This window comes from Antechinus flavipes, chromosome 5 (genome assembly GCF_016432865.1).
Source record: "Antechinus flavipes isolate AdamAnt ecotype Samford, QLD, Australia chromosome 5, AdamAnt_v2, whole genome shotgun sequence".
Taxonomy (NCBI): domain Eukaryota; kingdom Metazoa; phylum Chordata; class Mammalia; order Dasyuromorphia; family Dasyuridae; genus Antechinus; species Antechinus flavipes.
This window is the reverse complement of record NC_067402.1, coordinates 192,600,017-192,614,979: the sequence shown is the minus strand read 5'-3', so window position 1 is coordinate 192,614,979 and position 14,963 is coordinate 192,600,017. Positions and strand designations below refer to the sequence as shown.

General features: G+C 35.1%; 1 protein-coding gene across 2 annotated transcripts in view; it reads right to left on the bottom strand.

The window, feature by feature from the left end:
- STYK1 (serine/threonine/tyrosine kinase 1) overlaps nucleotides 1-14,963 on the bottom strand; it is a 43,157-nt gene that overhangs the window by 10,012 nt on the left and 18,182 nt on the right. The window contains exons 6-10 of one of the 2 annotated variants that reach the window (XM_052000104.1): nucleotides 12,251-12,334; nucleotides 9,395-9,603; nucleotides 8,408-8,448; nucleotides 7,205-7,301; nucleotides 4,376-4,493 (exon numbers count right to left, since the gene is read on the bottom strand). In XM_052000104.1, the coding sequence (XP_051856064.1) occupies nucleotides 4,376-4,493; nucleotides 7,205-7,301; nucleotides 8,408-8,448; nucleotides 9,395-9,603; nucleotides 12,251-12,334 (549 nt within the window). Of the gene's footprint in view, nucleotides 1-3,157; nucleotides 4,494-7,204; nucleotides 7,302-8,407; nucleotides 8,449-9,394; nucleotides 9,604-12,250; nucleotides 12,335-14,963 lie in introns of those variants that run through there. The other variant, XM_052000105.1, reaches the window with a different exon arrangement.

Below are 14,963 nucleotides of genomic sequence, written 5' to 3'. Positions count from 1 at the left end.
GCAAAGTCAGTTGATTTATTTGATGAAAACAATTTACCTCATTGAAAGTAAGTAATAAGCTATGCAAATACTAAGTGGGAACAATCAGGAAATCAATCTCAGTCAGCTTTCTAAATCTACTTCAAGGGTACCTAACTAAAATGATTCTCAACTGACAATGTGGAGGATAAGCCCACCAGTAGGGACTCAAACTATGAAAATTAGAGAATCTCTATTCACTCCTCAGAGGTAAATCTTAAACCTTGGAGGAAAAGGAAAAACCTGTTCTGTGACCCAAGTATCACTTTTGAGAGTGGGAGCTGGAATAAAGATCCTCAGAGCTTATATGTGCTATATGCAGAAGAGTGACAATGGACTAAAAAATAATAATAATTGCTTTGTAGTCCATAGATCAATTCAACAAATATTAACTGCCTTCTATTTTTAAAAAATTCGCCATTCTGTGTTATGGAATATTATTGTTCTGTAAGAAATGACCAGCGGGATGAATACAGAGGCTTGGAGAGACTTACATGAACTGATGCTAAGTGAAATGAGCAGAACCAGGAGATCATTATACACTTCGACAATGATATTGTATGAGGATGTATTCTGATGGAAGTGGATTTCTTTGACAAAGAGACCTGAGTTTCAATTGATAAATGACGGACAAAAGCAGCTACACCCAAAGAAAGAACACTGGGAAACGAATGTGAACTATCTGCATTTTTGTTTTTCTTCCCAGGTTATTTTTACCTTCTGAATCCAATTCTCCCTGTACAACAAGAGAACTGTTTGGTTCTGCAAACATATATTGTATCTAGGATATACTGCAACATATCTAACATATATAGGACTGCTTGCCATCTAGGAGAGGGGGTGGAGGGAGGGAGGGAGGGGAAAAATCAGAACAGAAGCGAGTACAAGGGATAATGTTGTAAAAAAAAAATTACCCTGACATGGATTCTGTCAATATAAAGTTATTATAAAAAAAATTAATAATAAATAAATAAATAAATAAATATACCATTCTGGATGCTGAGAATACAGATGAAAAATATTATAGTCCATGCTTTCAAGGAGTTCACATACTAGTAGGCAGATAAGACAGACACAAGTAAATATAATACAAGTGAGGCAATGGGAGAGGTCAGAATGATATCTTCTGCATTTCACCTTTCCCAAATCCCTTATTATTCTCTCTTCCAAACTACCCTAAATTTAACTAGATTTTATATATTTATGTTTGTATACCTTAAATTTATGTAGGAATTTATTGTCTTACCTATTAATGTTTAAGTGTTTTATGAGTACAAATTATTTCTTTCATTACACTTGTATCCTTAGCATAGCATTGTATACATGGTAGACATTTAATAAGTGCTGGTTGATTGATTGGCCTGAATGATTCAAAGACGGATAAATTGCTTCTAACTAGGGAAATATTAGATGTTAAAAGAACATCCTAGGTAGCAATTAAACTGGATCTGGAAAGAAGAAAAGAATGTCCAGAGATAAGAGATGAGAGAATTTTTTCCAAGCATCGCATATGATAACTAGATCCCATTCTCTTTTTTTTTTCTACACAAGACATAATTATTATAGTCAAAAACATGGGACTGAGATTCAGGGGACTAGTTTCTATTCTGCCACCATTTTGTTTTGTAAATGACTTTAGGCAAATTACTTAATCTCTCCTAGTTTCGATTTCTTCATCTGTTTCCACCTATGAGAAGGGAGTTGGAGAGGGAAGAATAAACAAAATAAATTATAAAGTATCTTCTAGACCTAATATGTTGAACTAGAATATGAATCCTCTTTGTCAAGTACTATGGCACTGAACTGAATTTTACAAATTTTTAATTTCTCTAAGTCCTAGTGTAACTAAAAAACCCTCACCTCCAATCTCCTATACTGGTACACTTCCTATGGAGCTAAGCCTGTACTCAGGCCTTTTTTAGTAAGCCCTCTGTTTAAACCCCATACTAAAGGACATGGACAACTGTAGCTCCTGACTGATTCCCCATATTTCCTGTTGGGATATCTCAGGGATATGTCAAAGATGATAGGAGAATTCTATTTTAACTCACTATCTTTCGAACACTCAGCTTGGAGAGTTCTCTCTAGGTCTCTGACCATTCTCCTCAGACTTACAGTAGTGAGGAAAGAGGAATTTCTGTGTTCATTCCCCTTTTCAAGAAGCAGAAATAGTAGCTAGAGGCATAGGACAATGAAAGGACAGGAAAGTGAAAGACAAGAAAGTTTGCTTGGTCTAAATGAGACTAAAAATGGGTCTCAAGTCTCTGTCTGTCTCTTCTAATTTGTGTTTCTTTCCCTGTGCATAGAATACTGAACAGCAAGACTGAAAACCAGACTTTTCCATCCATGATAGCTACTTCATAAATTCTAGAGGTTTGGGGTTATTAAAAAGGTTCGTTGCTAATTGCCCAGCAGGATGTGCAAACACACCCATCCCATAAGAGATGATGTCCACAGACAAGAGGATGAATCATATATGCTTAGTTAGTTAAAAGATGTGACCTTGAATGAACTGCTCAGATCCAAGGTGAAAGTGAAGTTCAGCAGTCTCCAAAATTTTGGGGGTTTAAGTATCAGACTCCCAGGAAAATATAATAGAGGAAGGTGGGATATTGTTTGTATTTTAGGCATTTCTTTTATGGGAGGAAATTTATAGAAATCATTCACCTAATATGTACAAATTTTATACTGAATAATGTTTAAAACTGAGACCTTATAGTCTATTTTAGGAAGACCCTAAACATAAGGTCTTGGTTTATTTAAGTTTTTTTTTAATTTTATTTAAGATTTGTTCCCTGAAGTATAATGAGTCATAAAGGCTAAGAAAAAAAAAAAAAAAACTTGTCTTTAACCTTTAACATCAAGCCAAACCTGTTCTGTGGATATGCTGAACCCTTTATGGGTGAAAGTCATCACTAGACTTTGAGCAACAGCACTAGGTAGATTAGAAGAACAAAAGACTTATTAGAAAAACAATTAATTTTACTTCAAATGTAAAATTGTCATTCTAGATGTTATACATTAGTTACTTTTTTAAATTACAGCAGTACTTTTGTGGGAAAAAATGTCAACCAAGATAAATAAAACTGACATGCTAAATGTGTCAAGAAAGATATTAAAAATTCACAATACCTCAATAAATATTTAAAAAATTAATTTAATGAAAAAGTTTAACAATAAATCAATGGTCTCTTCAATATTAGAAATTGCCATTGTTCTATTTCTTAGTCATCCCATTTTATTTTCTTTGGGTAAGTCGTTTTGCCTTTGAGCAAAATAGTCCTCTTCTTGGAACCCTACTTTTGCCTCTTTTAGCAAGTGAAATAAAGCTCTAGATTTTGTAACTGCCTTGTAGGTTCTAAGAACCCACATTAATTAACAGTTGAAACTAAACCTTCTTAATGGACAATTGTCTTTTCCAACCTCCAACTACTAGCAGTGTCAAGAGGACTGATAAGAAATAAAAAGGACCATTTTTTCCTTCCTTCTAATTCTCAACCTTCTCACCCTATTGCATAAGTGAGAATCTTCTTTTTCTGTTTTTCCTATAGTCTCACATTAGAAAACAAGAGTTTCACATTATTTCTCCTAATTTTCTTGGAAGAAGTATTCCTTGGGTAATTCCAACTCTGCGCAAATGTTACCTATAATTCCCTTCTTCTTTCTATTCCCCTCATATTGACTTTCATTTGATTCTCAAATTCATAGATCTCACAATTAGAATTTAGTTGAAAAATGTTTCAGAAAGGAACTTGACTGGAAGCCACAATTAGAAAGCAGAAAGGTATTTCACTTGACCCCAGAAGCATTGTGGATTTGTAAAAATTTCCTTTGGAATATTATCCATTACACTCAAGCTGGGTCTTAAGGACCACCCAACAATCCAACTTCAGCTTCCAAGAGGTGATTTAGAAATTCATACCCAGCTCTGTCCAGAGAACATATTCAAAGAAATCTCTAGATCTGAAGTCTGAAAGGCAGCATAATAGTGGTAAGAGCACTGGTTCTGACCAACACTCAAATTCTACCTCCAGCACTTAGTACCTGTGTGACATTGGGGAAGTTATTTACTTTCCTGGGTTCAGTTCCCTCAACTGTAAAATGAGAGAATTGGACTAAATGGTCCCTTCCAACTTTTGAGAGCTATGATTCTTTGATTCATGCCCTCTCTCCCTCTTATCTTCCCCCATAATGTCCAATGTCCAATACAATTCCTAGGAGAATCAGTGCCCCAAGCATATCACTAGTGTTTTTTCATTTCAGTGATACATCAGAGGATACTGTAGCTAGAGGAAATACACTCTGCTCTGATGCCTGCTACAGATGCATACAGCTCAGGTACCACCAGCTCGGGTACCTGCAGCACAGCTTTATCATCTGCACCCTGGCTGGCAGCCTCTAGGCGAAGACGTAATTGTGTTGGGGAGGGTCGGCTGTCTTCGTGCCATTTCCAACAGGATTTCATGATGCTATACCTATAAGAAGGAGAAACAGAAGAAAAATTTGGATCTTTGATACAATGCCTGTCAGTAAGACTGCTTTTCCTTTTTACTGAATTATTTATTTCCTTTTAATATTGAAAATATCATTCCTTATTATTGTTCTATGAGAAATGAGGAGCTCTCAGAAAAACCTGAAAGGTTTTCCATGTGCTCAAGCAAAGTGAAAAAGATAATAGCAATGTTGTGGGATGATCAGCTGTGAATGACTTTGCTATTCTCAACAATACAATGATTCAAGACTACTCTCTGAAGGACTTATAATGAAAAAGGTATCCATACTCAAAGAAAGAACTATGTCTGAATACAGACTGAATCATACTTTTTTTTTCCTTGAGGGTTTTTTTTTGGGGGGAGGGGGGAAGAAGAAATCTATGTTTTCTTTTGCAACATGACTTTTATAGAAATGCTTCCCATAATTTCATGTGCCTTCTCAATGGGAGCTGGGGGATGGAAGGGAGAGAATCTGTAACTCAAAGTTTTTAAAACAAATGTAAAAAATTGTTTTACATGTAACTGGGGAAAAGTATTAAAACAACAACAAAAAGAAAATATTCCTCTCTGCTTTTCATCTTCTCCCTGATTGCTTTGCTTTTGTCATGCATGAGCCAATGAATAATTCACCTCTCCCTCTCTTTTGGTTCTTTCTTATGTGATTGCCTTCTCAAAATGGATAGTGGCTTTTGGATTTGGTTTTTGTTTCTTTGCTTGTTTTTTATAAAAGATCTTAGCTGAATATGATAACCAGCAAGATTGTTGTCAATTACTTCTAAGTTAGAGTAGTAGGAAAATTAGAATCTAGTTTTGAAAACCAGAATAGTAGAAAAATAGAAACCAACTCTGCCATTGCTATCTTTGTAAGTATCTTAGGCAAGTCACTTCCCCTCATCCTTAAAATGAAAGGATTGGATAGATGATTTCTAAATCATCTAAATGAAATCTTATGGCATGTCCAAGTTTCTAGGAAGATTTAAATAAGTAGTTTAGGTCTTCCTTCTGAGATATCTAATAGTTTGGCCACCCTTGATAATAATGCAAATTATCTCTGGATACAAGATTACTTTTTAGCTACTTGAAATTGGAGGAAGGAAGGTTAGGAAGTTTCAGAGGTGGAACAAGTCACTCCTTCCATCCTCAGCTTTTACATACACAGGGTATAGTAGATGCCTTGAAAAAAAGTTATTTCCAGAATTTTAAGTTGATCAGATTGAGGAAGTCTTTTTTTGCTTATTAGCAGGAAGGACTCCCTTGAATCAAAACTGGAGTCCCTATTGAGTCATGTTGACAGGATAGAATGATTTTTGATCTCTGGACAAAGCAGAATTCTTTTGACTCATACTTAGCAACTTCTTTAAAAGCAGGGCCACTTCCACTGAATAGAATATAAGTCCTTCACACTTAAGAGGGCAAAGTTAAGTAAACTTAGACCTTAGCTTATGATGCAACTTGACTGATAGGAGACCATGGGCAAGTCCAATCTCCTCTATAAATCTTTCTCCTCATTTATAAGGTGGGGGAATATGCTGCCTATTTCATAAGGTAATTATGAGGAAATTGCTTTATTAACCTTAAAAATAAATAGATATCTTTAGAGATATATCCTATACACACATATGAACTATTTCTCCTATCATATATGCCTCATTTTAACCTCAACCTGGTTGCTTTTAACTAGATAAACTTGCTAATTCACATCTCCATGACTTTCTTCATGCTATTTCTTTTCTCTTCTTTTCTTTTGTAATAATCACTATCTTTATAATGATTTTTCTTTCATTGTACAATTTTAGGAAAATAACACAAAAATGTTTTTTTTAAATCTAAACATTAGCATAGTTGTGACTATAATTTTGTTAAATGTAAAATTGATGTATTCATATAATTTTCATTTCGTTTTTCAAAATTAAATCCCCATGAAGTGCTTTTAAAAAAAAAAAACTATTTCCCATGAAGTATTGATCCCCATTTTCAGTGGATTCACATTATGTGACCTTTTTAAGTACTAATTATTCTTCAATAACAAGTATCACTTGTATATTTTTTGGTCTGATTATGAGTTCCTGGAAAAAATAGGTTTTGAGGGCACCTTAATGCCTTTAAATTCAACTTAATGTCATAGTTCACAAATATTAATATTTAATCCAACACCATTTTTCTTTTTAGAAAAACATTCATTTTTGAAAATTTAAAAGTTCCAATTCTCTCCCTACCTCAAGTACTACTACATTCTTTGAGTAGGCAAGCAATATAGCAAATATATATAGCATGCCATTTCTAATACCTGATGCATCCTTCCCTTCCTTTCTATCATTTCATATCCATATCTTCTGTCAACTTAATTCAAAATTTGCCATCACCAATTCTTCCCTCATTATCCTAAATTTTTCTGACATTCTTTTACAATAGAATTATGATACATAGTTGAAGTGCTCCTTATTGCTAATCATATTTCTTACATAATTATTTTCCCATTTCTCACATGAATATAGTAAGTTTACACATTACTGCACTGTACATAGAATACTAATTAAACTCCAGCCAAGGTCTGGTCAGAGATTGTACACATTAGCACAAAGAGAGCAATGAATGACCATTTTTGTTGTCTTTGAAGGAGATGCAACTAAAGAGGGTCATTGGGAAAGGGAGAAGGAAAAGGAAGAGAAGCATGTCCCAAAGGAATTGCTTACATGGTAGATGAGCAACTGGAGGGTCTTTTCATAATTTTTCTCCTCTGGAGATACTGTAGAATGCTGATAGGAGGGACCTCTGGATATGGTGGAGCCCCTGAATAGGGAGGGGGAAAGCAAAGCAGTGGGTGATTCTCCAGGAAGAATCCTGATTCCTATCTAATAAGGACTCTCCATTGCTAACAGTCTACTTCATCCTCCATACTCCATCTAGCTGAGTTAATTAAAAAAAAAAAAAATCAGTAAAGGTGCAAGAATTTTTTGAAACAGAATTTGTTTGCCATCTGATGGCCAAATCAAAGTATTGCAAGCAAAGGAAAAGGAACCGGTTGAAGGCACTAGGAACTAAAGGGAATATTGAATTCATACCAAGCAATTGTGCTTAGGAAAGTCAGAACTAAGGCCAAAAAGGGAGGAGATGCCATAAATCCTCAGTCAAATCAATCACCTAGGTTGAAGCCTGAGAGCAGTCATGACCATTATTTCGGGGTTGACCCACAGAATAGTTGAATGAAGGAAAACTTTAGAAATGGTTTATCTAGTCTGCAATTCTTAATCTGAAGTCTGTAAATTTATTTTATTTTATATTTTTATAACTATATTTAGTTATAATTGATTTGATTTATATATTTACATCCATTATTCTGAGAAGTGATTCATAGTCTTCACCAAGATTGCCAAAGGGGTCCATGATGGAAAAAAAAAATTACGAATTCCTAAAGGCTGATCCCTTCATGTTAAAGAGACCTATAGCTTGAAAACATATCTTGAGATTGGGGATGGGTGAGGGCAGGAAGCATTTTGAGCTGTCCTGTCAATTATAACAGAAATATTCAGGCCAAAGGCAGCATTCCTGTCAGCAACACTCCAAGTGAGCCCGAACCAGATTAAAAGGTATTGGGAAATTGTTAACAAAATAAGTAAAAAATACAATACAGACAACAGAAATATGTGCCAGGCAGGAATCCATATGTAGGATTTAGTGGCTATTGTTTTTATTTTGAGTTTTAAACACTGATTTATATCAGAATATGTCTAATACCCACCCACCCCCAAAAAAGAAAAATCAACAAACTGCAATAGATACAGCAGATCAATAGCGAGAGCTATTCCCTAGGAATTAAGTTTAAATTACTACACCACTAGTTTAGCTGAAAGTTCTTGTTTTATGCCCACCTTCCTTTTTCTAGGGATCATCCTTACCTAAAGTCACCATCTCATACAGCAAGATTCCAAAGGACCATCTGTAAGTCAAACAAAATTAACCTGCTCATTTTTTCATTTTTTTTTTCTATTTTGAAGTAATGTCTCACAATCAATACACATCAATAAGAGGGAAACATTAAGAATGAAGAGAAGAGGATTAAGGGTAAACATTGCCAGAGCTATAGCCTATCAAGGGTAAAAGGCTGACTTGTCTCTTCCATTCGATTTCAAGCTCCATGGGTTTAGGGGTTGTCTTGTTCATATCTCTCATCAGTGGGTTCCTAATTTGTTCACTTAGTTCTAAACACAGAAAAGGACAGAAATCTCCCACTATGATTTATTCTTTAGTTTCCCTCCCCATTTTTCCTTGCCTTCTCCCCCCACTCTCATTCTCTCCCAGGGGCCATACCACTCATTGTCTACCTTCTACTCCCTCCCCATTAGCTATTTCTCTTTTCTGCTTTTTCAGATTTCACTAGTCCATACAGAATAACTGAATGCAGTCAGCTTTACACACAAATGGAAGCAGTCTTTTTGGAGAGATTAAAGAGTTACTACACCCACTGATGTTGGATATATTATAATTAGCAATTCATTTCTTACAGTTTAACATTATCTGATTTTGATAGTACTCTAAATTTCCTCAGTGGAACATGGTGAGGAGAAAAACACACATAAAAGTCTTGAACACATTAATTTAGTATTAATGAATTTATCAGATTGTTTTCTCCTCTGGAAGAAATATGAGCCAGAGTGCTGGTATCTCAAGAGGAACCAGACACTGAAAGATGGGGGGAAAAACAAGGAAAGAGAAGAGGCTGAAGACAAACTGTTCACCTCAGATTTCTTTAGATTTAGTCCTTGTCACTAATTAGATGTTATATGATTATTGTTTTATAGATAAAGCCCTATATATGGTCTTCAGAAACATTCCATTGGTATGAGCTGAACAGAGTGAGTTTAGTGAGCAAAAACAAACCATACACATCTCCTTTGATTCCTGCAGGCTTCAGCAGGAGCCTCTCAGGAGCTTGCCACTTTAGGGGTACTATACGTTTGGAAGAGATGGCACCTCGAACGTGGACTTCATATGCCAGACCCAGCCCACAGAGTTTGGCAGTGAGGTCACCCTGGATCAGGATATTCCTGGCTGCTATATCTCCATGGAACAGTCGCTTTCCCTGAAGAAATTCCTGTTAGGATAAAAATGAATAAATAGGCTTTGAAGACCACTGAGTCGGAACAGAGGAAGAGAACAGTCCCTGTCTATCAGGTCATTCAACTCCTGTTAGACCTCATGAATAATAAACTTATGGCCCAATTATCTATGTTAATGGGTAGGAAAACCTGGTGTGTGTGACAAAATACAATGAATAATCCTCAAAGGTATGTATACTTTGTTTTGAAATGCAGTCAGAAACCATACACTAGATGCTGATTCATCCCTGATCTTTTCCAAGCATGAGTTGACTCAAGAATTGGAGATTAAGAAACTTTAAGGCAATTAAGTAATACTGAACTTAAGCAGGCAGTTTTCAGAAAAAACCTAGAAAGACTTATACAAACTAATGCAAAATGAAATGGAACAGAACCAGGAAAACACTGTATACAGTAGCAGCAACTTTGTGTGATACAATGATCAACTATAAATGACTTAGCTCTTCTTAATCACACAATGATCCAAGACAATTACAAAGCATTCATTATGGAAAATGTCATCTACATCCAAATAAAGAACTGATGGACTCTGAATGCAGATCAAAACATAACTTTTTTCATTTAATGTTTTCATGTATTTTTTCTCTTTGATTTGTTTTTTTCTTTCACAATTATAACTAATATGGAAATATTTTGCATAAATTGCACATATAAACTCTATATCAAATTGTTTATCATTTTAGGAAGAGTGCAAAGAAGAGCGAGAGGGAGAAAAATTTGGATCTCAAAATTTTGTAGAGATGAATGATAAAAAAAAAATGTGTTTATATATAATTGGGGGAAATACTGTTGTTTTTTTTTTTTTTTAAATGACAATCTTTAGGATACAAAGGAAGGTAACTAGTTGGTCCCTATCTCTAGAGAGGACCAGATGCTGTAAAAAGTTTATGCCACAGAGAAAAATGTCAGGAAGAACACTACAGATGTCTTTTTTTTTTTTTTTTAATGTAAAGTTAAAAGCAACGTTGGTGGGCTAACAATTGAATGGCATAGTGGCCTAAGGAACATTGGCAGTCAGTGCTGAGCTATAGGGGGTCAATATTTATACCTGCTTTTTTCCTCACCATCCTCTTGTACCTTCTTTCCCCAAAAGGTTGGAATTCAAACTAAATTTGGCTCAATATGAATGGTACAAAGACAGTGCTAGATTCCATGTTTGTATAACCAAACAACCTTGATAACAAAACATCATGACTAATAAGATTTCCCTTTAGGAGCATCCACACCCTCCTCTCTTTTCCTATCAGAAATTTTTCTAGATTCCAGATCTGTCTCAGCTAGCCACCTAGAATTCATCTATAAAATGAGGTTAAATTGTCATTTGTAGAGTCCCTTTTAGCTTAACACTAGAATTGTGAATATTTCTATGAGGTTTTTGGTTTTTGTTATTGGGGTTTTTTTTTTTTTTTTTTTTTTTTTGCTGAGGCAATTGGGGTTAAGTGATTTGCCCAGAGTCACAGAGCTAGGAAGTGGTAAGTGTCTGAGGGCAGATTTGAACTCAGATCCTCCTGACTTCAGGTCTGGTGCTCTCTGCACCGTGCCACCTAGTTGTCCCTCTTTCTATGAAATTTAAAGGAAAAGTTAAGGAGAGAAATTTGAGACTATCCATAAGAGAAATCAGTCAGAGTGAATACAATTATTTAGATAATTTAGGCTAAAGAGACTAGTATTACTTGAATAATTCAGGCAAAAATATATATTTCTTCCATAATTCTCAATTGCTTCTTTATTTTCTCTGCTTTTGTGGAGACCCAGAGTACAATGATGCCCTTTTCTCCATCCTTCCTTGTTTATGTTGTTTGTTTATTCTGTATTCTCCCTCCACCTCTTTAATCAGACCATATAACTAGTCTTCCATCAAAGAAGAGACAAAATCTCATGAGGAGGCCAAATGTAAACTTCAGCAATTTTGTTTGTTTTTCAAGTGTTAAAAATATATTTTTTCCATCAGCTCCTGTGGCCTTTCATCCACTCAGTTCTGTTCTAAATATCTTTTCTCATCTTACCGCCCAATTTATCCCTCCTCAATTCATAAATACTAAAAAGACACCTTAGTCCTTTAGTAGAACCATCTCCCCTGGGACCATCTTTTCTTTAGGACTGAAGAACTCTTCTAAATCCCTGCTATTGCTTCTGAAAAAATACAAATGGACTAGACTCTGAAATAAAGTTTGTAATTCTATATCTTTCTTTGTTACATACAGCGAGTATTGTTTACTTCCAATGGACAAAACATCTTTTCTCTTTCTTACCCTCTTTTATTTTCAGGGCAAGTATGGTAAAAGCTGGGTAGTTAAATGTATGGCTAAGAGCACAGGAATCAGATTTATAATTAGGAATTTCTGCACCAAAAGCAAATGCCACAAACTATAATAGGAAAAGATTGAAGGAGTATACTCTCAATTAGAGATAGAAGTAACAGATTTAAATGTGGAAATGGCTTTCTCATACCTACTGGGGATAGTTTATTTTAATTAGGTACTCTTGCCGACTACTTGCAAAAATCCTATTGCTTCTCCTGTCCTAAAGAACTACAAATGATTTGGGGCAATGCCTTGATCACCTCAATCTAATTATTGCTCTTCTTTCTCTTTCAAAATCTCTATGTTTGCCATGTCTCACCAAAGCCATGAGAATCTGCTGCCCAATATGATAGACTTGCTTCTCTGTGAGGTCATAGAGGAGGCCATCCATTGTCATCACATCCTAAAGAAAGTGAAGAAGAGAGGGAAAAATGGATTTTATCAAGAATATTCCAAAACAAGCTGGCCTAAGCACAGTAGCAAGAGAGGCAATTTAATAAAAGATACATGGAAGGCCAGAAACATTGAAAACTACAAGTAAAGGAATAAAGGCCAAGTGAAAAATATAGTAATATAATCAGTGACTGGAGAGATAAAGGAATTTACATTTTCAGATAGGAAATTCCTGAAAGAAATTGTAATGATCTAGAACTTTCCATGAAGAGCAGATCTTTCTCTTAATTCAGAAATTTTGCTGATATAGCAGTGAAACAGAAAATCCAACAGTAATTAAAAATGAATGTCACACACAGGGCAGTAAAGATTCAGATGGGGGATATATACAAGTTGCACATATAACAGTGAGGAACTAGGAAGAACAAGAAAAAAGAAATCAAAGAAATGTCATAAAAGAGATGTCATGTGGTGAGAGAGAGAGAGAAAGAGAGAGAGAGAGAAAGAGAGAGAGAGGTGAGTAGTAGAATATTTCACTGGTGTTGGGTGATATTGAGGAAGATATCCAGAACACTGGGAAGATCCCTCATGGTGAACATATGGTAGGACATAGATAAAAGTCACACAGAATTGGCAGACATGGGTGCATTTGGATCTACACTGGGGAGGAAACTTTCATATCAATTAGAATAGTTCCCATACTTAGCAGTGTCTAGTGATTAATACTTAATAATTAATAAATGCCAGTTTTACTGAATCAAATTTTATTTTCAAAGAAAAAGAAGGTAGGGGAGGATTCTGGGAAGATGGCAAAGTACGTTGGTGAATTTATTTCCTTTTTTTTTTTTGACAGATAATGAACAAATTTATTTTGCTTAATTATGTACATTTGTTACAGGTTTGTTTGTTTGCAATGAGAGTAGAAGGAAGAGAAGATAAATACTTGTTCATTGAAAAATAAAATTTAAATTTTTTTAAAATGTCTATTTTTTAAGTATAGCTTTTTATTTTTAAAATTAGAACACAGGTTGGTAAATTTCAAACTCTCCAGATTTTCCTCACAAACAGAACAAATTTGCACTTCCCAGCAAATACAACCTGGTAGAAAAAACAAAGACTTGGGGCAGAACCAGGGCAGAATCTGAGAAAATCTGAAGAAAAACCCCAGGCCTAGGATTAACCTGTATAAAGTGCAAATACCTCTGGGCCAACTCTACAGAAATTTCAATTGGAGAGCCCTAAGGCTAGTTAGGTGTGTATTTAACTTCAGCAGGAACCACAGAAACTTTCACCTCCTGGGCTGGGTATGGTGTCAGAGTATGAGTCTGAGCAGACTGAGGGAAGCTCTGCTACTTAGGAACACCAGGCTCAGCTGTGCTACAGAGATAAGGCCCTGGGCAAGAAGGAACCAGAACACTGGGTGAGTGCAGAGGCAGTGGGGCAGGGATGCTGCCAGCTGCCAGCATTTGCAAGAAGAGGAAGTTCTTGGTTTGGGGTTCCAGGTCAGAGGAGAGAGCTGAAGTGAAGCTAGAGATACCATCCTCCCACTTCACAATTAGAGGTGCTTACACTAATACTTCCAGTTAAAAAAAAAAAAACAATAAAAAATGAAGTAGCAAAGAAGAAAGAACCCAACCATAGGGATAAAACTTAATATAAGAATAGGAAAGACTGAAATTCATCTTCAGAGGAGGACATTGAAATAAAAAAATTTTTAAAAGCTTCTTCTATTCCAAAGAGTAATGTTAAATGGCTCCTTGCCCAGAGAGAATTTAAAAACTCAAAAAAAATAATAATAATTTAAAAATCAAATGAGACATTGAGGAAAAACTAAAATAAAATAAAATAAAAATCATTCAAGAAAAACAAGATTATGGGGGGGAAAAAAAGGTAACCAGGGCAGCTAGAGGGCACAGTGGATAGAGCACCAGCCTTGAAGTCAAAAGGACCTGAGTTCAAATCTGACGTCAGACACTTAATACTTCCTGGCTGTGTGACCTTGGGCAAGTCATTTAACCCCAAATACCTCAGCAAAAAAAAAAAAAAGAAAGAAAGAAAGAAAGAAAGAAAGAAAGAAAGAAAGAAAAAAAGAAAGAAAGAAAAAAAGAAGAAAAAAAAAAGAAAGAAAGAAAGAAAAAAGAAAGAAAGAAAAAAAGAAGAAGAAAAAAAAGTTAACCAACTGGAAAAGAATATACAGAGTCTCAATAATGAAAATAACTCTGAAAAGTATAATTAGGCAAGGCAAAGCCAATGGAGTTATAAGAATCCAAGAAATAACAAAACAGATATAAAAATGAAAAAGTAGAACAGAATGTGAAACATTTTGTAAGGAAAAAACAGATCTGGAAAACAGACCAAGAGAAAACATAAGAATAATTGGACTATCTGAAAGCTGTGATACAGTATAAAAAAAAATCCAAAAAAAATTGTCCTAAAGTAATAGAACAGAAAGAGAAAGTAGAAATAGAAAAAATCCACCAATCACCACCTCAGAGAGATCCTTTGTGGAAAATACATAGGAATATTCTTGCCAAATTTCAATACCATTAGATCAAAGAGAAAATTTTGCAAAAAACAAGTAAAAAACAATTCAAATACACTGGAACTACAATTAGAATTATACAGGACTTGGCAGCAGC